Raw genomic sequence first — 24,749 nt, 5'->3', positions numbered from 1 at the left:
TGGGAGGATATGTTATCAGTGTGAGGGATGAGGAAAGACTTCCTGTGTAAGTCAAGTGTTCAGAGTCATCAGAGTATGCTCCCCAGATAGAAACCCTACAGGTGTCCTGAGTATGGGAAAGCTTTCACCGAAGACCTGACTCTTAATAATCACGGGAAATTCCACACTGCAGGGAAGCCGTGTGCATGCACCAAAGGTGGGGTCCTTCGGGCAGGTCTCCTCCCTGACGCACCACCAGAAAATTCATGTTGGAAAAGACTGTAAACTCTCCCGGTGTGAAAAGACCTTTAGCTGGAATGCACGCAAAACCCCCCAGTGCAGGTAAAATGAGGAAACCTATGTGGGTGGAGATTTCCTTCATTTCTCCTCAGAAGTTTTCTGGTAGACCAGAAGTTCTCATTTGGGGTGATACTCCACCGCCCCTCCTGGAACTTCTCCACAATGTAGGGATATTATGGTTGGTCCAACGTGGTGTTGCTACTAGGCTCTAATGGGCAGGGGCCAAGGATCCCCTACACCTCCTCCAATGCACAGGCACACCCCCTGCACAAGGAATGTTCTGGCCCCAAATGTCAATAGCGATACTATGGGAACGTGCATTTGAGAAGGAATTCAGTTTAATTTTCTTGCCCACAGCAAAGTAACCATGAACTTCTTATGGCTACTTCAATGTAAAGGAGTCAAACATAAATAAAATTCAGAACAGAGTTTCTCAGCTGCTCCAGGAACGCTTTAGTGGCCAAACGTGGCCAGGGGCTCCCGCACTGGACAGTGCAGATACAGAATATTTCCACGGGCACAGAAGGGTCTGTCTCCGGACTGCTTTAGATCTCGTAGGCTATCAGAATTATCACAAAAGTGTATCCCCCAGAAAGTGAGGATGTGGGCTTGGTGCTGTGAGAGACTGAAGAAGCACAGCCAGGTGGAGCATCTTATCAATGGCTCTTGGAGACTCCTGGCTCCAGGCACGGTCCTCTGGGCAGTTTGAGTCTCAGGGTGGCCAGTGCCCTGCCCGCACGACAACCCCTCTTCCTGGGGCAGATTAACCAGTCGGTTACTGATAATGTAGATAAATGCTAACATTTCCTGGGCACTTTCCACCTGTCAGGTATTGTGCTGAGCATAGAAGATCTTATGTAACCTTCACCAGAGTCCTAGGAAATAGGAACTAATATGATCCCCAATTTGTAGGAGAGAAACCCGAGACTTATGAGAGGTGTTTTTAAAGGTTGTTATTTCAAATTTTGCACATATATCACGAATCTATTCTTATTTTTATATTACACTCTTTCAATTCACAGGATTCAAATTTTCATAAAATATTTCTCTTTTTTTAAGTATATATATTCACATTTCTGTCCAAACAACACTGTTTACAGGAACTTCTTGGCTTTAACTACTCCAGGGTCTGGTACAGAAAATCCTCTAGGTCAGGGATGGGCAGACTCTGGTCATCCAGCCACAGCCTGTTGTGGAAATGAGGGCTCCTCGCCACAAGTACACCCATTCCTTACCTAACGTCTGGGCTGCGTTCATGCGAAGTGGAGTAGCTGCTACACAGACCCGATGGCCCAGAATTCTAAAGTATTTGCCATGACATCCTTGACAAGAGAGGTGACTGACCTTGCTTCGAATAGACGCCAGACTGAAATCAATACGGGTGGAGGTGTGAGAATGGTTAGAAAAAGGAGGGAAAATCGTGAACTCTTGGGACTGTGATGCACAGTGTAAAAGATATTTTGTGTTTGAGTCCAGGGCACATGCTACATACATGTGTTCCTCCGTGTGTGGCGTGTGTTTGTTCATGTTCGAAGAACAAGTTTAGAAATACTACGTATTCTTATTTCCTGCACAAGTAATTCTCAACCACTAAAACCCTGCCCAGAGCGACCTCCTAAATTGCTTTCCCTAACGAAGGAAGACGAAGAGGCCCCCGACCCTCCCCGCTATTAACGGAATCGCAGCGAACACTCTGACGCCTGTGCTGGTGTCAGAGACGGTTTTAACCACCTGACTGTGTTTGCGGGCGGGGGCTGGGGGGTGTGCCTGTCGCTGAGCAGCTCAGCCCTGTTCATTCGCGCGAGTTTGTCCACCGCGTCCCCGGGCATCTCCGGAGCCAGCGCTGCGCGGGCGCCAAGGACAAGCACTGAACAAGCCCGCCCGCTCCTGCCCAGCGGCCCAGCCAGAACCCGGGTCCGGAGGTCAGTCCCGAGGCTGCAGCTCCGAAGGGTGTGCGCCATCCGGGCGGGATGGCGCCGCGGGGTCTCCGCGGGGAGGGCGGCGCTCCCAGGGAGGATGCGCGGGTGAATTCTGGGGAGTGGGGTGCAAGAGCTGCTGCCTAGGAGCCCTTGAGACCCGATGGTGCGCGCGGTGGGGCCCCTTGAGGAACCCGCGTCTCCCCTGAGGGCGGTCGGGATGCTCAGGTCCTCGTGAGCCGCGGGGCGACTCCAGGTCCGAGGACTTCTCTGACCACTGGGAGGAGGGAAGAGTGGAGGGGACAGGGGAGGCCGGGGTGTCAGTAGTAGGGGTGGCGGGGACTCCGTCCAGGACCGGTGGAGAGGAGCCCGGGTCCTGGTCCTGAGGTTTTAGGGGGCAGGACGGGCAGACGGGGGACTCTGTAGTTGGATGGACGAGGCGGGAGGAATAGGTTTGCTGTGCACACCAGAGAGGCCGGTCGGGTATCAGGGGGTCAGGTAGCGAACTGGCCAAGTAGAAAATCGGAAAATGATCCTGCAGGGAGTCCAGAGGGTAGTTTGAGGGATGAGGAGCGGGGGCAGCCCCTCCGGTTGTGTTTGGGGCTTCGCTGAGGCGCATAAGGGGTTTGCAGATGAGAAGGGCCTTTGGAAAACAGCTTTTGAGCCGCCAGCGCTTCTGTGCGCCTGCGTGTTGCGGGTGGGGGCAGGGAGCCTGTTTGGGGCGCGCATCTTTGAGGGGCAACCTCGGGGGGTTAGGCCCTGGGTGAAACTGGGTATGGGCCCTGGATGTCAGCCAGAGGGAAATTGTGTTGGAGAGGGTGATGTGTAATTTCAGCTTCTGCGTCTGCAGTTGTGTGTGCCCCGAGTGTGTGTGTGTGTGTGTGTGTGTGCATGTCCAGGACTGCCTGTGAGGAGGGCATTCAGTACTAACAAGCAGGCCTGCCCACGGGGGAGGCGGGGGTCTCTGAGTTTCCCTGGAGTGTGTCTGCAGATGTGTTTGTGTCATTATGCCCTGGTTTCCCCAGTGTTCATCTGAAAATGTGTGTCTCTAACACTTGTGTGTGTGTCTATCTGGCCGGGTGTTCCCGCCCTTTGACGCACCTCGTATTTGCACGATTATGTGTGAGAGTCTGTGATGGGTCTTATTCTTTAAAAAGGCTTAGAGGGAGAGGTTTGACTCTAAGTTACCAGACAGTGTGTTCTGAGTGTGTTTGTGTATTTAATCATATTTAATCCTCAGGTTTAATATTTATAGTCCTCATTTTCATGAGGGGAAAGCTGACAGCGCAAGAGGTTAAATAACCCCTGAATCAGGGATTGCAGGTAAAATACAGGACACCTGCTTAAATTTGAATTTCAGATAAATAATGAATTACGTTTTAGTATAACTATGTCCTGAATATTTCATGGGACTTACCTATACTTAAACGTAATTTAGAAAAATAAATAAAAAAATGATTTTTATGTAGACATAACCCATGCAGTGTTTGAACATACTTATGGTAAAAAATGGTTTGTGTATCTGAAATTCAAATCTCAGTTTTCTGTGTATTTCTTGTAATCTTGTTGTTAAATCTGGCAAGCTTGATCCTTGAGATCTCTCGGCTAGTGACTGGCAGGCTGGAACCCCCCAGTGCACCCTCCAGGCATACAGGCCAAAGTCCTGCCCAGAGTAAGGCTAGGGTGGAGGCGGGGCCCCAGGACCCCACAGCTGAGCCTGCTGCTAGTCACCCTCGCTGCAGCGCTGGCCCCTCCCCAGGGACTGTGGTGAGGCGTCTGTGGACCGCCCCCCTCGTCTTCACAGCAGTCCTGAGAGTCAGTCTTAAGACTTAAGACTTAAGCATCCTGTACCAGAATGGGGCCCCTGAGGCCAGGGAAGCAAGGTCCTGGTCTGAACCATTTGGTCAAGCTGCCTTGTAGCCTTAGGACAGGGCTGAAATATCACACTAGGAATGATGGCCATGAGGTGCACCTATTGAGTGCCTGCTGTATGCCAGACACCAGAGGCCCTTTTGATACTCAGTTAACTGACATTCACCTTCAGGGTCCCAGCTTTTTGTGGCATAATTTTTTTTTCATTTTTACTTATTTACAAAACAGAAACTGACTCACAGACTTAGAGAATGAACTTATGGTTACCAGTGGGGACGGGATAGTTGGTGAGTTTGGAATTGACATGTACACACTGCCATATTTAAAATGGATAAGCAACAAAGACCTACTGTATATCACAGGGAACTCTGCTCAATGTTATGTGGCAGCCTGGATGGGAGGGGAGTTTGGAGGAGAATGGATACGTGTATATGTATGGCTGAGTCGCTTTGCTGTGCACCTGAAACTATCACATTGTTAATCGACTATACTCCAATACAAAATAAAAAGTTTTTTTAAAAAGGTGATATTTCTTCATTGTTTAAAAGGTCATAAACACCAGAGCCATGACCCCTGCCCTTGCCCTTGCCAGGCGCCATGGCAATCGCTCTCCCCACATCACACACTGGGCCTTGGAAGAACACTAGAGGGAGGCATTGCCAACACTTCCCCTTGGATGTTGGGGACCTGGCGACTTAGGGAGGGGATGGAGCTGCCTGAGTCCATCCGACACCTGAGAGCAGTGCTGGGGTTCACACCCGGGCCATCTGGGTGCCCAGCCCAGACACTAACTGCTCTGGTCTCCTGTCCATAGGGAGCACCTGTGGTGTCACGATGCTACCTCTCAGCACCATCGAGGGCCAGGAAACGGAGGCGGTGCAGACCAAGCCGCCGGAGAAAGGAGGTGAGACACACGTGGGGTGGAAAACTGGGGGCAGGTGGGAGTGGGGAGGGTCTCCAGGGTAAGGCTAATGGGGAAATGTTGACCCTGCAGACTGATCCCAACCCCAAATATCTCCCACTGGCTCTTCCTGGGAAGGGAGTGCCCTGAGGGGCTCCCAGTATGGAACCTCCAGACATCACCTCATGTCAGTAGGTCCTGTCACTGCCCTGCTCGGACCCTTCAGAGATCTCCTGGGAGCTGAAGGAATTTGGGCTCCTTTTTGTGGCCTGGACACCCCTGTTGTCTTACCCCAGCCCCTTCACCCACTGGCATTCCCTGTCTGTTCCCTGTGGACCTTTGGGCTGCGTTTTAATGCATGTCTGCAGGTACTGCTGTGCAACCTCCAACAAGTGTCCTAACTTCTCTGTGCTTTGGTTTCCTCTTCTCTAAAGTGGGATGATGAGAGTAGCCATCTCAGAGAGATATTATGAAGAACCAAAAAAGATAATACGTGTAAAATACTTAAATGCATGCCTGGCACAAAGCAAGTACTCCACATACATTAGCTCTTGTCAGTGGTTTCATGATGAAGATCTTATTATTACTGAGTTTCTCAAGCCTCAGAGGGCAAGATGGCCTCACGCCTCTTTCCTCCTCCCTCAGTCCTGCTTTCTGAGAACCCTGATGATCCACCAAAGAAGCCCATCAGAATGAAGGGAACAATGTTATTCAGAGTCCTGCCGTTCTGTCCTGTGGTAAGCCTGTTTTTTTTCCTCTCTTTGACCAGACTCCTGAGTTCTGAGAGATCCGGAACTTCCTTTGCCCAGCAGACACTTGGGTGGCTGTGTGCCTCTTGTCCCTCCCTCATCCCAGATGTGGTCCCATCCTGTGGGGGACAGTTTTCCTTGAAGATGCTGCCCTCTTTTCTGCCTTCTTTTCTTTCCTAATTCCTGCCTCTGCTCCAATGTCACCTCCTCCATGAAGCCTCCCTTGCTCACTTTTTCTCTCCAACCCCCTTGCCTTGCTGAAGTTTTTTCAGAGTAATTATTGCTACCTGAGAGCATACCTGTATCTGTGTGTCCATCACCTGTGTTCCCTACTAGAGTAGTTCTTGGGGGCAGGAACCTCCTCTGTTCCTCAATGACATACCCCTGTGTGTAGAACAGATGTAACCAGCGGTAAGCACTGTATACACATGAGCTGATTAAATGGAGGAATGAATTAGGGAACGGTCCCTGCTAAGGCAGGCAGCTGTGGCTTTGTCCACCTGGACACCATTCCTCTTTCTCCTACTAACACCCTTGATTTTTCTTGGGGGACCACCTGTCTCCATGCATTATGGATGGATCTGATCCCATCCTCAGACCAGCTCCAGGTATGCCCCTGACCAATCAGAGCCGGCAATGCCAAGGTCCCCCGTGATGGGTTCCAGGCTGGGCAGGTGACTCAACCTTAGCCAGTGAGGAGTCTGCTGTGTCTCTGGGATTCTTAACAGGTGGGAGGGGAGTTTGGAGCGGCCCTGATGGGGAACCAGGGGTGCCACGGGCAGAGGTCAGGGGAGGCACAGGGTGAGGATGCTCGCAAGAACACGTTTCCTATTAGCGCCTGCAGCAGTCCCAGGGAGGACTCTCTAGAAATCTTATTAGAAAAAAAATGTAAGAGTCACAGATTTTGCAAAGCAGTACAAAGATCATCCAAATTCACCAATTGTTAACACTCTTTCTATTTGCATGTTTTCTCATATATATATAATATACATATACATTATATATAATATACATATGTATTCCTCAGTGTATATGGCCTTAGAAATAGAATATTCTCTTTGGTAAGTGTGAGACTGTTGTAACATTTGGGCTTTTAACTCTTACATGCGCTTTCATCTAATCTAATGTCCATATTCCTGGTTTGTTAGTTTAATACCTAATGTCTTTTTGACGTTCTTTTTCCTCTTACACAAGGTCTCGTCTAGGTTTCTTAGTAATGTATCTTTAGTCTCTTTAAGCTGGAAAATCCCCTCAGCCCTTCTTTGCCTCTTACAACGCTGACGATTTTGAAAACCAGAGTCACACCCTGCCCCATATTGATGGCTTTTTACTCTGTTGTTTTTGTTGTTGTTTTGACCCTTTCCCCCAATGAGATTCAAGGTAAGCTATGATCTCCTCAAGACCACCTAAATGGTGCCCTGTCCTTCTCAGGACATCACATCTAGATGCACATGAGGTTTTGCACGTGAGAAGGAACTCAGGTATAATTTTCTAGCTCTGCAACACAGTAATCACTAACTAACTGCATGAGGCTACTTCAATGTAAATGAATCAATCTTAAAAAAAATTCAAAACACGGTTTCTCAGCCGCTCGGGGCAGGTTTAAGTGGCCAGATGTGGCAAGTGCCTACCGCACTGGACGGTGCAGATACAGAATATTTCCATGGTCACAGAAGGGTCTGCTTCAGGACAGTTTTAGATCTCTTACGTTATCAGAATTATTACACACCGTAGCCCCCAGAAAGTGAGGATGTGGGCTTGGTGCTGTGAGAGACTGAGGAAGCACAGCCAGGTGGAGCATCTTATCAATGGCTCTTGGAGACTCCTGGCTCCATGCACGGTCCTCTGGGCAGTTTGAGTCTCAGGGTGGCCAGTGCCCTGCCTGCACGACAACCCCTCTTCCTGGGGCAGATTAACCAGTCGGTTACTGATAATGTAGATAAATGCTAACATTTCCTGGGCACTTTCCACCTGTAAGGTATGGAGCTGAACACTTTATATAGATGATCAAGTGTAACCTTCACCAGAGTCCAAGAAATAGGAACTAATATGATCCCCAATGTATAGGAGAGAAACCCAAGGCTCATGAGAGCTTTTTTAAGGTTGTTATTTCAAATGTTGTACATAATCAAGACTCAATGGCTATTTTCATATTACACTCTTTCGACTCTCAGGATCCATATCTTCACAAAGTATTTCTTTTTAAAAAGAAAAACAACAAATTGTATCTGTCCACATTTCTGCTCAAACTGCCCTTTTGCCAGAGGGCAGCTTGGCTTCATCTACTGAAGGAGCTGGCATAGAAAATTCTCTAGGTCAGGAGTGGGCAGACCCTGGCCATCCAGCCCACAGCCTGTAGTGTGAATAAGGGCTCATTAGCACAGCCACGTCCATCCTTAGGTAGAGTCTGGGATGCTTTCCTGCAAAGTCCAGTAGCTGTGACACAGCCTGTATGGTCCAGATAGGGTAAACTATTCGCCATGACATCCTTGACAACAAAGGTGACCGATCTTGCTTTGAATAGATGCCAGACTGAAATCAATATGGGTGAAAGTGTGAGAATGTTTAGAAAAAGGAGGGAAACTCTTGAACTACTGTGAGTGTGATACAGTATATAAAAGATATTTTGTGTTTGGGTCCAGGGTACACGCTACATACATGTCTTTCTAGGTGTGTGCGGCATATATTTCCTCATATTCAAATAAGAAGTTTAGAAACAGTACTTACCCTTATTACCTGCATAACTGATTCTCATTCTGTTAAAACCTGCCCATGGCGACCTCCTAAATTGGTTCCTCTAACGAATGAGGCCCCCGACCCTCCCCCCTAAAAATAAAATTGCAGCCAACACTCAGATACCTGTGCTGGTGTCAGAGACTGTTTTAACCACCTGACTTCTGTTTGGGGCCGGGGATGGGGAGTGCTTTGCGTGACGCTGAGCGACTCAGCTCTGTTCATTTCTGCGAGTTTGTCCACAGATTCCCTGGACATCTTCGGAGCCAGCGCTACCCGGGCGCCAAGGACAAGCACTGAGCAAGCCCGCCCGCTCCAGCCCAGCGGCCCAGACAGAACCCGGGTCCGGAGGTCAGTCCCGAGGCCGCAGCTCTGAGGGTGTGCGCCATGGGGCGGGGGCGCAGCGCGGGCCGCGGTGCGGGGGAGGGGAGAGGGGGCGGCCGGATGGCGCTGCGGGGTCCCTGGGGGGAGGGCGGGGCCGCCTGGTCAGCATGCGCTGGTGCGTTCGGGGCAATAGGGCTCAGGAGCGGCTGCCTAGGAGCGCCTGAGACCCGATGGTGCGCGCGGTGGGGCCCCTTGAGGAACCCGCGTCTCCCCTGAGGGCGGTCGGGATCCTCAGGTCCTCGTGAGCCGCGGGGCGACTCCAGGTCCGAGGATTTCTCTCGCCACTGGGAGGAGGGAAGACTGGAGGGGACAGAGGAGGCCGGGGTGTCAGTAGTAGGGGTGGCGGGGACTCCGTCCAGGACAGGTGGAGGAGGAGCCCGGGTCCTGGTCCTGAGGTTTTAGGGGGTAGGACGGGCAGACGGGGGACTCTATAGTTGCATGGACGAGGCGGGAGGTATGGGGGTTGGTCTGCATACCTGACAGGCCAGTTAGATGTCAGGGGTTCGGTTATCTCACTGGCCGAATAAAAACATAGGAACATGACTTTGGGGGGAGTCCATAGAGCAGTTTTAGGGGTGAGGAGGAGCGGGGAGTCCCTGCCAAAAGGTTTGGGGGTTCACTAAGAACGAATAAGAAGGTTTGCAGATGAGAAGGCGCTTGGAAAACAGCTTTTGAGCCTCCAGCGCCTCTGTGCGCCTGCGTGCTGTGGGTGGGGGCAGGGAGCCTGTTTGGGGAGCGCATCTTTGAGGGGCAGCCTGGGAGGGATGGGCCCTGGGTGTCAGCCAGAGGGAAATTGTGTGGGAGGGTGATGTGTAATTTCAGCTGGTGCATCTGCAGTTTTGTGTGTCCCGAGTGTGTGTGTGTGTGTGCAGGATTGCTTGTGAATGGGGCGTTCAGTAGTGACAAGCAGGTCTGCCTGCTTGAGTAGTGGGGGTCTCAGACTTCCCTGGAGTGTGTCTGCAGATGTCAGTGTGTTGTTATGCCCTGGTTTCCTCAGTGTTCATCTGAAAATGTGCGTTTCTGTGTGTGTGTACCTGGCCGCTGGTCCCACTGTATGATGCACCTTATATTTGCACGATTATGTATGACAGTCTGTGATGGCTCTTAAGCATCTTAAAAAGGCTTCAAAGAAGAGGTTTGACTCTAAGTTACCAGATAGTGTGTTCTGAGTGTGTGTGTGTATTTAATCATATTTAATCCTCAGGTTTAATCATTTATTTTCCTCATTTTCATGGACGGGAAAGCTGACAGCGCAAGAGGTTAAAAAACCCCTGAATCGGGGCTTTGCCAGGTAAAATACAGGGTGCTTACTTCAATTTGAATTTCAGACAAACAAAGAATTACCTTTTAGTATAAGTACGTTCCAAATATTTCATGGGACTTGCCTATACTTAAACATAATTTAGAAAACTAAATAAAAAATGACTGTTTATGTAGACATGCCCCAGGCAGTGTTCGGTTATGCTATACTAACAAATGATTTGTGTATCTAAAATTCAAATCTCAGTTTGCTGTGTATTTGTTGTAATGTCTTTTTGTTAAATCTGGCAAACTTAATCCTTGAGACCTCTTGACAAGTGACTGGCAGCCTGGAACCCCCCCAGCCCACCCCTTCCAGACACACCGGTCCAAGCCCTGCCCAGGGTAAAGCTGGGGTGGAGGCAGGGTCCCAGGACCCCACAGCTGAGCCTGCTGCTAGGCACCCTTGCTGCAGTACTGGCCCCTCCCCAGGGGCTGTGGTGAGGTGTCTGTGGACCGGTTCCCTCATCTTCACAGCAGTCCTGAGAGGCAGTCACTTAAGCATCCTGTACCAGAAGGGGTCCCAAGGTCAGGGAAGTGAGGTCCTGGTCTGAACTATTTGGTCAAGCTGCAATGTAGCCTTAGGACAGGGCTGAAATACAGCACTGGGAATGCTGACCATGAGCGCACTTATTTAGTGCCTGCCATACGCCAGACACCACAGGCCCTTTTGATATCCAGTTAACTGTTATTCACCTTCAGGGTCCCAGCTTTTTGTTTCAAAATATTTCTTTTTTTTCTTAAAGGGGCATAAACACCAGACCCATGATCCCTGCCCTTGCCCTTGCCAGGTGTCATGCCAAATGCTCTCCCCAGATCATGCACTGGGCCTTGGAAGAACACTAGAGGGAGGCATTGCCAACACTTCCCCTTGGATGTTGGGGACCTGGCGACTTAGGGAGGGGATGGAGCTGCCTGAGTCCATCCGACACCTGAGAGCAGTGCTGGGGTTCACACCCGGGCCATCTGGGTGCCCAGCCCAGACACTAACTGCTCTGGTCTCCTGTCCATAGGGAGCACCTGTGGTGTCACGATGCTACCTCTCAGCACCATCGAGGGCCAGGAAACGGAGGCGGTGCAGACCAAGCCGCCAGAGAAAGGAGGTGAGACACACGTGGGGTGGAAAACTGTGGGCAGGTGGGAGTGGGGAGGGCCCCCCGGGGAGACCTGATGAGGAAGGGTTGACCCTGCAGACTGATCCCAACCCCAAATATCTCCCACTGGCTCCTCCTGGGAAGGGAGTGCCCTGAGGGGCACCCAGGATGGAACATCCCTGACACCCCCTCATGTCAGTGGGTCTTGTCTCTCCCCTGCTCAGAGCCTGCAGGGGTGTCTCTTGGGTCTCCTGGGAACTGGAATCAATCTGGGCTCCTTTCTGTCATCTGGTCACCTGCCTGGATTGGCCTTGCATCCAGTTGCCAGGTCTAGGGGCTACGAGGTCATTTGTTTGGGATATGATGGAGGCCTGACCCACGGATTTAGCTGAGGGGATGGGCAGGAGTTGGGTAGGTTGTGGACCCTGCTGGTGGCTTGTCCTCATGAGTGAGGGATGCTGGGTCTGTTGTAATGCTTCCTTTCTGAAACATCTTACTTTGCAATAATTTTATATTCACAAGAAGTTGCCATAATAGTACATAGAAGTTCCATGGACACTTCATCCCATTTCCCCCAGTATCTTTATTTTATATGATGATACTACAACATCAAAACTAGCCCATGGATATTGGCACAATCCATGTGTGTTTTTACTTGTATTTCATCACATCTATAGCTGTGTGTAACCATCATACAAAACAAGATACAGGCCACTTTTTTAGCTACCTACTCCCTTACCAGAGGTAGCTACTTTCCAGCTTCTTGTCCAATCTTCCAGAATGTTCTATGCTCACTCATACAGACAAGCATGTGTATGTATCTGTTACTATGTATTTATGTCTGATGTACTGTGTGTACTGTATATGCCACTGCCAGTTCCTATTTTGTCTTGTTTCATTTAATTCTGATCTGGCACTTGGTATCTTCCAGTCACAGTCCCAATGCTTTCCAAGCATCCAATTACTCACGCTTCACAACTCTGTGAGGTAAGGACAGAGATTGCCCCATTTTGCAGATGGGAAATCTGAGGGGTGACAAGGATGAATGATTAGCTCATGCTGGGATTTGAAGCGTTTGGCCTCGGGGTCTTTGACCTTAAGCATTGTGTCCCCTGTCCATCTTGGGGACTTTTCCCCACAAGATGACAAGTTTGTGTTCCAGCTGCCTGGCATTCCATGGTCTGTCTGTCCTGTCCTGTAGTTTATTTAACCTGGTTCCTGCAGGTGGCCATTCGGGCTATTCCCAGTCTTTGAGGAAGACAATAAATGCAAGTAGAAATAAGATTATAGTTGGGTCATATTGCACACAGGGGAGTATACCCAGGACAATATGTTTGAAAGGGGGAATGGCTGCATCAAAGGAGGATGTGCATTTGTAATTTGGTGAGTTTGACTGAATGGTCCTCCGTAGAGAGGCGGATTTCCATTCCCAGCAGGAGAGTAGGAGTTTCTAAGAAAATATCTGGATTTGTTGGTAGCTTTGAGATATCAGGAGACTTCACTCTAAATCAAGACATCTGTCTTCTGTGGGGAAACTAGACAATTTCCTGCAGAGGCGTCCCCACAGGCAGCTGCATATCAGCTGTCCCTTCCTCCTGGACACGGGCTCCCCAGGGTGCCACCCTCTCCAGAGCCCCCTGTTGTCTTACCCCAGCCCCTTCACTCACTGACATTCCCTCTCTGTTCCCTGTGGGCCTTCAGGATGCAATTTAATGCATGTCTGCAGGCAATGCTGTGCAACCTCCAGCAAGTGTCCTAACCTCTCTGTGCCTTGGTTTCCTCATCTCTAAAGTGGGATGATAGTAGCCATCTCAGAGTTATTATGAACAATCAATTAAGCTATGATGTGTAAAATACTTAAAAGAGTGCCTGACACATAGCAAGTACTTAACACATGTTAGTTCTTGTCAGTGATTTTATGATGAAGATATTATTATTGAGTTTCTCAAGCCTCAGAGGGCAAGATGGCCTCATGAGTCTTTCCTCCTCTCTCAGCCCTGCTTCCTGAGAACCCTGGTGAGCCGCGGAAGAAGTCCACTGGTATGAAGGGACGACTGTCATTCAGAGTCCTGCCGATCTGTCCCATGGTGAGCCTGCCTGTGTCCTCCCTTCAGCCAGAAGCCCCTGGATTCTGAGAGCTCAGGCACATCTGCCAGCCTCTCTGCCCAGCAGAGACCCTTGGGTGGCTGGGTGTCCCTGTGCCCCCAAGGATGTGGCCCCATCCTCTAGAGGATGGTTTTCCTTGAAGATGCTGCCCTCTTTCCTGCCTCCTTCTCTTTCCTAATTCCTGCCTCTGCTCCAATGTCACCTCTTCCATGAAGGCTCCCTTGGACACTTCCTCCTCATCTGGATCTAACCCCCTGCCTTGCTGAATTTTTTTCAGAGTAATTATTGCTACCTGAGAGAACATCTTCTATCTGTGTGTTCATCATCTGTCTTCCCTACTAGAGTAGTTCTGTGGGGGCGGGGGCAGGAACCTGCTCTGTTATTCAATGACATATCCCTGTGCATAGAACAGATGTAACCAGCGGTAGGCACTGTACACAGGTGGGCTGATTAAATGGAGGAATGAATTAGGGAACGGTCCCTGCTAAGGTAGGCAGCTGTGGCTTTGTCCACCTGGACACCATTCCTCCTTCTTCTGCTAACACCCTTGATTTTTCTTGGGGGACCACCTGTCTCTATGCACCTTGGATGCATCTGATCCCATCCTCATACCAGCTCCAGGTATGCCCCTGACCAATCAGAGCCGGCAATGCCAAGGTTCCCCATGATAGGTTCCCGGCTGGGCACGTGACTCAACCTTGGCCAATGAGGCATGTGCTCTGTCTCTGGGACTCTTAACAGGCAGCAGTGGAGCTTGGAGCGGCCCTGATGGGGAACCAGCGGGGCCACAGGGCGAGGTCAGGGGAGGCACAGGGTGAGGATGCTCGCAAGCACGCCTTTCCTATTAGCGCCTGCAGCAGTGCCAGGGGAGACTCTTTAAAAAATCTTCGTATTAGAAAATAATATGACAATCAAAGATTTAAAAAAAAACAGCACAAAGATCATCCAGATTCGCCGATTGTTATCATTGTTTCTATTTTCATGTTTTCTCATATTATATATATTCATATATATTTCATAGGAATATATATATATATATATATATATATAAAACTACTCTTCCCTGTGTATCACCTTAGAAATAGAATATTCTCTTATCCTACTGTTGGCATGTTTTCACCTCTGGGCTTTTAACCCTGATACACACTTTCGTCACATCTGCTGTCCGTATTCCAGGTTTGTTAATTTACTACATACTGTCTGCTTGGTGTTCTTTTTCCTCCTACACAAGGTCCTGTGTAGGGACAGGTATAGTGCTTAGTAAAGTATCTTTAGTCTCTTTAAGCTGGAAAATCCCCTCAGTCTTTCTTTGCCTCTTATAACACTGATGAGTCTGAAGATCAGACTCACACCTGGTACAATGTTGATTGCTTTTTTGGTTCTGTTTTGTTTCATTTCTATGCTTGTTTGTTTTTTACGCTGTCCCTCTAATGACACTCAGGATAAGCTACGATCTCTGGAACACCACCTAAGTGATGCCCTGTCCTTATCAGGACATCACGTCTAGATGCGCACGAGGTCTGTCTGCCATCGTTGGTGATACGAATTTTGATCCACTCAGCTGAGATGCTTGTCCCTTTTCCCCACTGAATACTTTCTGATTTTTGTTTTCCCCATGCAACTAACTAATGAGATATCAATAGGGAGACACAGTAGATGAACCAAATAATCTAGAAACAGAGAGCATTCTGATTGGTTCATTTAGGGTCCTGTGCTCACCAATGAACCAAGCATCAGCTTAGGAGATGAGAACCCTAAATCTCTCAACCTGGGCCACATGCTCATGGGCAGTAGAAGTTCCCTACCTTTCCCCAACCACAAGAACAGAAGTATGGGATGAGGCAGCTATTCTCAACCAAAGGCAGTTTATCCCCCAGGGGACACCTTCAGTGTCTGGAAAATTTTTCTTTGTCACAGCTAAAGGGATGGTGCTGCTGGCACCTGGTGGTAGAGGCCAGAGATGATGCTCAACATCCTGCAATGTACAGGATGCCCCCCTGACTACAAAGAATGATCTGACCCCAAAATGTCATTAGTGTGAAACTAATGTTCTGTTCTTTCTTCTCTGTTCGCTTTCCTTCCAGCCAAGTGTTTGCTTCACCTATTACTTGGAACCGGATGACTCTGACTCTGATTCCCAATTTCCTCCTGAACCTTCGAAACCTGACCCAAATTGCACCTTTGTTCCTCTGCCTGTGTTAGAGTTTCGTGAGATCAAGGTGTGTGAATGTCCCCTGTGCTGTCTCAGCTTTGTCACTGCTTCCTAATACCTGAGCTCCCTCTGCTTCCTGCTCTTGACTCAGCACCCTGGAATCATGCATGCTGGGCTACTGTGATGTAAAACCCCCAAATACAGCCGCTTAAATAAACCGAACTTGATGTCTCTCTCATGATTGTGGTCTGTGTGTAAAACTCCCAGGGCTGGGGTGTTGCATCCCCGTGGAGTTGGGCAGCCAAGTTCCTTTGACCTTGGTGCCACGTGGCTGGAGAGGGCTCACCCCCACATCCCATCCACATTCTGGCTCAGGGGAAGGGGAGGAGGATGAGGGAAGGGGAAGACACACTTTAGTCCTTCAAAGGTCAACTCCTACAAGATGCCCAGATCACTTTTCCTCAAACCTCATTGGCCAGAGCATAGTCACATGCCCACATCTAGCTGCAAGAGATGCTGGGAAGTGCAGTCCTTAGCTGGGCAATCCTGTGTCACCTAATAGGTTGTAATAATAGAATATTACAGCAAAGGGGAATAGATGTTGTGTCCACCACTGCCCAGGTCTGTTATGTTAATTTAGCCCTGGCACCAGGCTGTGATGAATACATGAGTGAATAAATGTACTCTTCAATACTGTATCTCTCTCCCATTGACTAGGATCTCCTCCATTTTTACACAAATATTTAGAATGATGGGCATTTCTTGAGCACTGGTCATGTGGTAAGCACTGAGCTAATGTCTTTACACATTTTGATCCACTTAATTCTCACAATCATATGGCTGGTTCTGTTCTTATCCATCTTCCCAAGATAAGAGAACAGAGGCACAGAGAGTTCATGTCACTTGCTTCAGGTCACACAGATCATAAATAGCCAGCCCAAGATTCACACCCAGGCAGGCTGGCTCCAGAGTCTGTGCCCTTAACCCTCATGGTAATAACCTCACACATGTGGACACTGGGACTTTCCCAGATGGTCACACAACTGTGAGTGGAAGAGCATCTTCCAACATTCATACCTTCCAAGATTCATAGCATCCGTTCACTTACCTCTTCAGATATTGCATAAATACTTGGAATATGCATGTAGCACTTATGTTTAGACACAATAATGTCACTTAACTACAACAACAACAAAATCCACAGAAATTGTCGATTGAAGTAAAAATGCACAATGTGAGAGCTGTGAGTTTCAGTATTTGGGGACTTACTGAGGACTATAGCCCAGGAGAGAGCCTCTCAGAGAGCTCTGAGGAACTGCTCCAAACGGTACGTAGGAGGTCAGTTTCTGTGTGATTTTGGAGAAGGGGTCCATGCAGTCAAGCACACACCTCATTACAAGGCTACTGTTGGTTGGAACAAACGGACATATCAGTTAATGTATTTAGTGCTTTTCTAAGTATGGGAGAATCAAAGAGTCTTGGGTCATATTATTTTCTCCTGAACATATCTAATGTCTGAGGTGTAACTAAACCCAGGGTTGGCCACTTGCCGCTCATAAGCTAATAATTCAAGAGGCAAGTGTCAATAGAAAGGAAAGGTGCTTTAATCAGGAAAGCCGACAATCTGGGGAGATGGTGGACTCGTGTCCAGGGACCAACTCCAAAGATTCTGCTCAGCCTTGACAGTTTTTAAAGGGAAAAATGGAGGAATATCAGTGAATCATGGAGGCAGGAGGTTGGCTTCTGCATCATTCTCCATTGCATGTCGAACTGGCTGAGTCTCTCTTCAGATGTTATCTTGCCCACATGATCTGCCTGCAGGATTGCTTAGGGGCGCTATTGGGGGTAGAGAGCTAGTCATAGTTCTTTTTATCTAGGAAAAGAATCGACAGGTTAGACAAGGCATGATGTGTATTCAGGAGAGAATAAGTCAGGAGTTGGTTTCAATTGCTTAGTGATCTCATTCCTCTGATTAGGTTCTTTTAAGGTTAGAGGGGAACAGAAATGGACAAACAGGAAAGGGCCAAAAAAACTGCATTCAGAGGGAAATTTCTGCCACTTTCCCCAGAGCATAGAGTGCCTCACCCAGATCTTCACCCTGAATTCCTTTCAAGGTGAACTGTAGGTGGTACGGAATGGTGGGCAGCACCATTTAGTTGGCAAACTTCAGGAGCAACAGCCACAAGGGGTCGTGGAGGTGGCTCTGCTGAGGTGTCTGGGCTCCTCCAGATGCCTGGTGGACACTGGTCCTCAGCTCACCTAGGCTGGCTTCTCTTGGGGGCACTGGGGAGACCTGGCGCTGCTCCAAGCATCTTTCATCCTCCAGCAGGCTTGCCTGGGCATGTTCATCTTCATGGCAGTGGTAGAGGCACAAGAGAGAAACAAATAACAGTTTCACAAGTACTTTTCAAGCTTCTACTTGAATCACATTTTGCCAGCATCCCTTTGGCCAAAGCAATTCCATGGCCAAGTGCAAATTCAGAAGAGGAGGGCACTACACACTTAAGGGGCAACAGGTTTGGACATGGGGGAGGGTAAAAAAACTGCGGCCATGTTTGCAACCTACCACAATGCAGGATTGTGATCATATCCCCAACCTGCATCGGCTCCCACCTGTCAGAACACAAGAGGATTGATTCACCAGCCAGGCACCTGGGAGGGAAGCCAGGCATATGAGAGAGCCTCCACCTGCCAGGTGGCCCTTCTCAAGAGTCAGAAAAGTCTCTGGGAGGATATGTTATCAGTGTGAGGGATGAGGAAAGACTTCCTGTGTAAGTCAAGTGTTCAGAGTCATCAGAGTATGCTCCCCAGATAGAAACCCTACAGGTGTCCTGAGTATGGGAAAGCTTTCACCGAAGACCTGACTCTTAATAATCACGGGAAATTCCACACTGCAGGGAAGCCGTGTGCATGCACCAAAGGTGGGGTCCTTCGGGCAGGTCTCCTCCCTGACGCACCACCAGAAAATTCATGTTGGAAAAGACTGTAAGCTCTCCCGGTGTGAAAAGACCTTTAGCTGGAATGCACGCAAAACCCCCCAGTGCAGGTAAAATGAGGAAACCTATGTGGGTGGAGATTTCCTTCATTTCTCCTCAGAAGTTTTCTGGTAGACCAAAAGTTCTCATTTGGGGTGATACTCCACTGCCCCCTCCTGGAATTTCCCTGCAAGTTTGGGGATATTTCTGGTTGTCCAAAATTGGTGTTGCTACTAGGCTGTAATCGATAGAGACCAAGGATCCTCTAAACATGGTGCAATGCACCAGGAAACCCCCTGCACAGAGAATGTTCCGGCCCCAGATGTCAATGTCAATAGTATCATTACAGAGAATTGCATTTGAGAAGGAATTCAGGTATAATTTTCTAGCTCTCCAACACAGTAATCACTAAGTAGCTGCATGAGACTACTTCAGTGTAAACGAATCAATCTCATATAACATTCAAAACAGAGTTTCTCGGCTGCTCCAGGAACGCTTTAGTGGCCAAACGTGGCCAGTGGCTACTGCACTGGGCAGTGCAGATACAGAAAATTTCCAAAGTCACAGAATGGTCTGTCTCAGGACTGCTTTAAATCTCGTAGGCTAACAGAATTATCACAAAAGTGTAGCCCCCAGAAAGTGAGGATGTGGGCTTGGTGCTGTGAGAGACTGAAGAAGCACAGCCAGGTGGAGCATCTTATCAATGGCTCTTGGAGACTCCTGGCTCCAGGCACGGTCCTCTGGGCAGTTTGAGTCTCAGGGTGGCCAGTGCCCTGCCCGCACGACAACCCCTCTTCCTGGGGCAGATTAACCAGTCGGTTACTGATAATGTAGATAAATGCTAACATTTCCTGGGCACTTTCCACCTGTCAGGTATTGTGCTGAGCATAGAAGATCTTATGTAACCTTCACCAGAGTCCTAGGAAATAGGAACTAATATGATCCCCAATTTGTAGGAGAGAAACCCGAGACTTATGAGAGGTGTTTTTAAAGGTTGTTATTTCAAATTTTGCACATATATCACGAATCTATTCTTATTTTTATATTACACTCTTTCAATTCACAGGATTCAAATTTTCATAAAATATTTCTCTTTTTTTAAGTATATATATTCACATTTCTGTCCAAACAACACTGTTTACAGGAACTTCTTGGCTTTAACTACTCCAGGGTCTGGTACAGAAAATCCTCTAGGTCAGGGATGGGCAGACTCTGGTCATCCAGCCACAGCCTGTTGTGGAAATGAGGGCTCCTCGCCACAAGTACACCCATTCCTTACCTAACGTCTGGGCTGCGTTCATGCGAAGTGGAGTAGCTGCTACACAGACCCGATGGCCCAGAATTCTAAAGTATTTGCCATGACATCCTTGACAAGAGAGGTGACTGACCTTGCTTCGAATAGACGCCAGACTGAAATCAATACGGGTGGAGGTGTGAGAATGGTTAGAAAAAGGAGGGAAAATCGTGAACTCTTGGGACTGTGATGCACAGTGTAAAAGATATTTTGTGTTTGAGTCCAGGGCACATGCTACATACATGTGTTCCTCCGTGTGTGGCGTGTGTTTGTTCATGTTCGAAGAACAAGTTTAGAAATACTACGTATTCTTATTTCCTGCACAAGTAATTCTCAACCACTAAAACCCTGCCCAGAGCGACCTCCTAAATTGCTTTCCCTAACGAAGGAAGACGAAGAGGCCCCCGACCCTCCCCGCTATTAACGGAATCGCAGCGAACACTCTGACGCCTGTGCTGGTGTCAGAGACGGTTTTAACCACCTGACTGTGTTTGCGGGCGGGGGCTGGGGGGTGTGCCTGTCGCTGAGCAGCTCAGCCCTGTTCATTCGCGCGAGTTTGTCCACCGCGTCCCCGGGCATCTCCGGAGCCAGCGCTGCGCGGGCGCCAAGGACAAGCACTGAACAAGCCCGCCCGCTCCTGCCCAGCGGCCCAGCCAGAACCCGGGTCCGGAGGTCAGTCCCGAGGCTGCAGCTCCGAAGGGTGTGCGCCATCCGGGCGGGATGGCGCCGCGGGGTCTCCGCGGGGAGGGCGGCGCTCCCAGGGAGGATGCGCGGGTGAATTCTGGGGAGTGGGGTGCAAGAGCTGCTGCCTAGGAGCCCTTGAGACCCGATGGTGCGCGCGGTGGGGCCCCTTGAGGAACCCGCGTCTCCCCTGAGGGCGGTCGGGATGCTCAGGTCCTCGTGAGCCGCGGGGCGACTCCAGGTCCGAGGACTTCTCTGACCACTGGGAGGAGGGAAGAGTGGAGGGGACAGGGGAGGCCGGGGTGTCAGTAGTAGGGGTGGCGGGGACTCCGTCCAGGACCGGTGGAGAGGAGCCCGGGTCCTGGTCCTGAGGTTTTAGGGGGCAGGACGGGCAGACGGGGGACTCTGTAGTTGGATGGACGAGGCGGGAGGAATAGGTTTGCTGTGCACACCAGAGAGGCCGGTCGGGTATCAGGGGGTCAGGTAGCGAACTGGCCAAGTAGAAAATCGGAAAATGATCCTGCAGGGAGTCCAGAGGGTAGTTTGAGGGATGAGGAGCGGGGGCAGCCCCTCCGGTTGTGTTTGGGGCTTCGCTGAGGCGCATAAGGGGTTTGCAGATGAGAAGGGCCTTTGGAAAACAGCTTTTGAGCCGCCAGCGCTTCTGTGCGCCTGCGTGTTGCGGGTGGGGGCAGGGAGCCTGTTTGGGGCGCGCATCTTTGAGGGGCAACCTCGGGGGGTTAGGCCCTGGGTGAAACTGGGTATGGGCCCTGGATGTCAGCCAGAGGGAAATTGTGTTGGAGAGGGTGATGTGTAATTTCAGCTTCTGCGTCTGCAGTTGTGTGTGCCCCGAGTGTGTGTGTGTGTGTGTGTGTGTGTGCATGTCCAGGACTGCCTGTGAGGAGGGCATTCAGTACTAACAAGCAGGCCTGCCCACGGGGGAGGCGGGGGTCTCTGAGTTTCCCTGGAGTGTGTCTGCAGATGTGTTTGTGTCATTATGCCCTGGTTTCCCCAGTGTTCATCTGAAAATGTGTGTCTCTAACACTTGTGTGTGTGTCTATCTGGCCGGGTGTTCCCGCCCTTTGACGCACCTCGTATTTGCACGATTATGTGTGAGAGTCTGTGATGGGTCTTATTCTTTAAAAAGGCTTAGAGGGAGAGGTTTGACTCTAAGTTACCAGACAGTGTGTTCTGAGTGTGTTTGTGTATTTAATCATATTTAATCCTCAGGTTTAATATTTATAGTCCTCATTTTCATGAGGGGAAAGCTGACAGCGCAAGAGGTTAAATAACCCCTGAATCAGGGATTGCAGGTAAAATACAGGACACCTGCTTAAATTTGAATTTCAGATAAATAATGAATTACGTTTTAGTATAACTATGTCCTGAATATTTCATGGGACTTACCTATACTTAAACGTAATTTAGAAAAATAAATAAAAAAATGATTTTTATGTAGACATAACCCATGCAGTGTTTGAACATACTTATGGTAAAAAATGGTTTGTGTATCTGAAATTCAAATCTCAGTTTTCTGTGTATTTCTTGTAATCTTGTTGTTAAATCTGGCAAGCTTGATCCTTGAGATCTCTCGGCTAGTGACTGGCAGGCTGGAACACCCCAGTGCACCCTCCAGGCATACAGGCCAAAGTCCTGCCCAGAGTAAGGCTAGGGTGGAGGCGGGGCCCCAGGACCCCACAGCTGAGCCTGCTGCTAGTCACCCTCGCTGCAGCGCTGGCCCCTCCCCAGGGACTGTGGTGAGGCGTCTGTGGACCGCCCCCCTCGTCTTCACAGCAGTCCTGAGAGTCAGTCTTAAGACTTAAGACTTAAGCATCCTGTACCAGAATGGGGCCCCTGAGGCCAGGGAAGCAAGGTCCTGGTCTGAACCATTTGGTCAAGCTGCCTTGTAGCCTTAGGACAGGGCTGAAATATCACACTAGGAATGATGGCCATGAGGTGCACCTATTGAGTGCCTGCTGTATGCCAGACATCAGAGGCCCTTTTGATACTCAGTTAACTGACATTCACCTTCAGGGTCCCAGCTTTTTGTGGCATAATTTTTTTTTCATTTTTACTTATTTACAAAACAGAAACTGACTCACAGACTTAGAGAATGAACTTATGGTTACCAGTGGGGACGGGATAGTTGGTGAGTTTGGAATTGACATGTACACACTGCCATATTTAAAATGGATAAGCAACAAAGACCTACTGTATATCACAGGGAACTCTGCTCAATGTTATGTGGCAGCCTGGATGGGAGGGGAGTTTGGAGGAGAATGGATACGTGTATATGTATGGCTGAGTCGCTTTGCTGTGCACCTGAAACTATCACATTGTTAATCGACTATACTCCAATACAAAATAAAAAGTTTTTTTAAAAAGGTGATATTTCTTCATTGTTTAAAAGGTCATAAACACCAGAGCCATGACCCCTGCCCTTGCCCTTGCCAGGCGCCATGGCAATCGCTCTCCCCACATCACACACTGGGCCTTGGAAGAACACTAGAGGGAGGCATTGCCAACACTTCCCCTTGGATGTTGGGGACCTGGCGACTTAGGGAGGGGATGGAGCTGCCTGAGTCCATCCGACACCTGAGAGCAGTGCTGGGGTTCACACCCGGGCCATCTGGGTGCCCAGCCCAGACACTAACTGCTCTGGTCTCCTGTCCATAGGGAGCACCTGTGGTGTCACGATGCTACCTCTCAGCACCATCGAGGGCCAGGAAACGGAGGCGGTGCAGACCAAGCCGCCGGAGAAAGGAGGTGAGACACACGTGGGGTGGAAAACTGGGGGCAGGTGGGAGTGGGGAGGGTCTCCAGGGTAAGGCTGATGAGGAAGTGTTGACCCTGAAGACTGATCCCAACCCCAAATATCTCCCGCAGGCTCTTCCTGGGGAGGGGGTGCCTTGAAGGACACCCAGGTTGGAACTCCCTGACATCACCTGATGTCAGTGCATCCTGTCAGTGCCCTACTCAGAGCTGCAGGGATCTCCGGGGAGCTGAATGAATTTGGGCTCCTTTTTGTGGCCTGGACACCCCTGTTGTCTTACCCCAGCCTCTTCACCCACTGGCATTCCCTGTCTGTTCCCTGTGGACCTTTGGGCTGCGTTTTAATGCATGTCTGCAGGTACTGCTGTGCAACCTCCAACAAGTGTCCTAACTTCTCTGTGCTTTGGTTTCCTCTTCTCTAAAGTGGGATGATGAGAGTAGCCATCTCAGAGAGATATCATGAACAACCAAATAAGCTATGATGTGTAAAATACTTAAATGCGTGCCTGGCACAAGGAAACTACTCCACATATATTAGCTCTTGCCAGTGGTTTCATAAGGAAGATTTTTATTATTACTGAGTTTCTCAAGCCTCAGAGGGCAAGATGGCCTCACGCCTCTTTCCTCCTCCCTCAGTCCTGCTTTCTGAGAACCCTGATGATCCACCAAAGAAGCCCATCAGAATGAAGGGAACAATGTTATTCAGAGTCCTGCCGTTCTGTCCTGTGGTAAGCCTGTTTTTTTCCTCTCTTTGACCAGACTGCTGAGTTCTGAGAGATCCGGAACTTCCTTTGCCCAGCAGAGACACTTGGGTGGCTGTGTGCCTCTTGTCCCTCCCTCATCCCAGATGTGGTCCCATCCTGTGGGGGACAGTTTTCCTTGAAGATGCTGCCTGCTTTCCTGCCTTCTTTTCTTTCCTAATTCCTGCCTCTGCTCCAATGTCACCTCCTCCATGAAGCCTCCCTTGCTCACTTTTGCCCCATTTCTCTCTAACCCCCTGCCTTCCTGAATTTTCTTCAGAGTAATTAGTGCTACCTGAGAGAATACCTGTATCTGTGTGCTCATCATCTGTGTTCCCTACTAGAGTGGTTCCTGGGGAGCAGCAACGTCCTCTGTTGTTCAGTGGCATATCCCCCTGCCTAGAACAGATGTAACCAGCGTTAGGCACTGTATACACATGGGCTGATTAAGTGAGGGAATGAATTACGTAAGGGTCCCTCCTGTGTAGGCACCTGTGGCTTTGTCCACCTGGACACCATTCCTCCTTCTGCTACTAACACCCTTGATTTTTCTTGGGGGACCACCTGTCTCCATGCCCATCCTCAGACCAGCTCCATGTATGCCCCTGACCAATCAGAGCCGGCAATGCCAAGGTCCCCCGTGATTGTTCCAGGCTGGGCACGTGACTCAACCTTGGCCAATGAGGTGTCTTCTGTGTCTCTGGGATTCTTAACAGGTGGGAGGGGAGTTTGGAGCGGCCCTGATGGGGAACCATGGGAGCCCCGGGGAGAGGTCAGGGGAGGCTCAGGGTCAGGATGCTCGCAA

The 24,749-nt window shown here is 49.6% G+C and overlaps 1 protein-coding gene and 1 long non-coding RNA gene across 2 annotated transcripts; both read left to right on the top strand.

Annotated features, from left to right (window-relative positions):
* Positions 1–2,107: 2,107 nt before the first annotated feature.
* LOC308606458 (uncharacterized protein) lies at positions 2,108–15,723 on the top strand. The gene is made up of 7 exons (XM_081217378.1): positions 2,108–2,201; positions 4,882–4,971; positions 5,614–5,705; positions 8,696–8,801; positions 11,147–11,236; positions 13,223–13,314; positions 15,418–15,723. The coding sequence occupies exons 2-7, from the start codon at positions 4,902–4,904 to the stop codon at positions 15,598–15,600; spliced, it is 633 nt and encodes a 210-aa protein (XP_081073504.1). The 5' UTR covers positions 2,108–2,201; positions 4,882–4,901; the 3' UTR covers positions 15,601–15,723.
* A 4,603-nt stretch (positions 15,724–20,326) lies between these two features.
* LOC308606463 lies at positions 20,327–23,932 on the top strand. Its single transcript, XR_014013830.1, has 3 exons — positions 20,327–20,426; positions 23,109–23,198; positions 23,841–23,932. It is a non-coding gene; the product is annotated as an uncharacterized lncRNA (long non-coding RNA).
* Positions 23,933–24,749: the final 817 nt, after the last annotated feature.

The sequence above is a fragment of the Mesoplodon bidens genome, assembly GCF_964165515.1.
Source record: "Mesoplodon bidens genome assembly, chromosome: 18".
Lineage (NCBI taxonomy): Eukaryota > Metazoa > Chordata > Mammalia > Artiodactyla > Ziphiidae > Mesoplodon > Mesoplodon bidens.
Note: the sequence above shows the minus strand (reverse complement) of the source record. Positions and strands in the feature narration are given on the sequence as shown.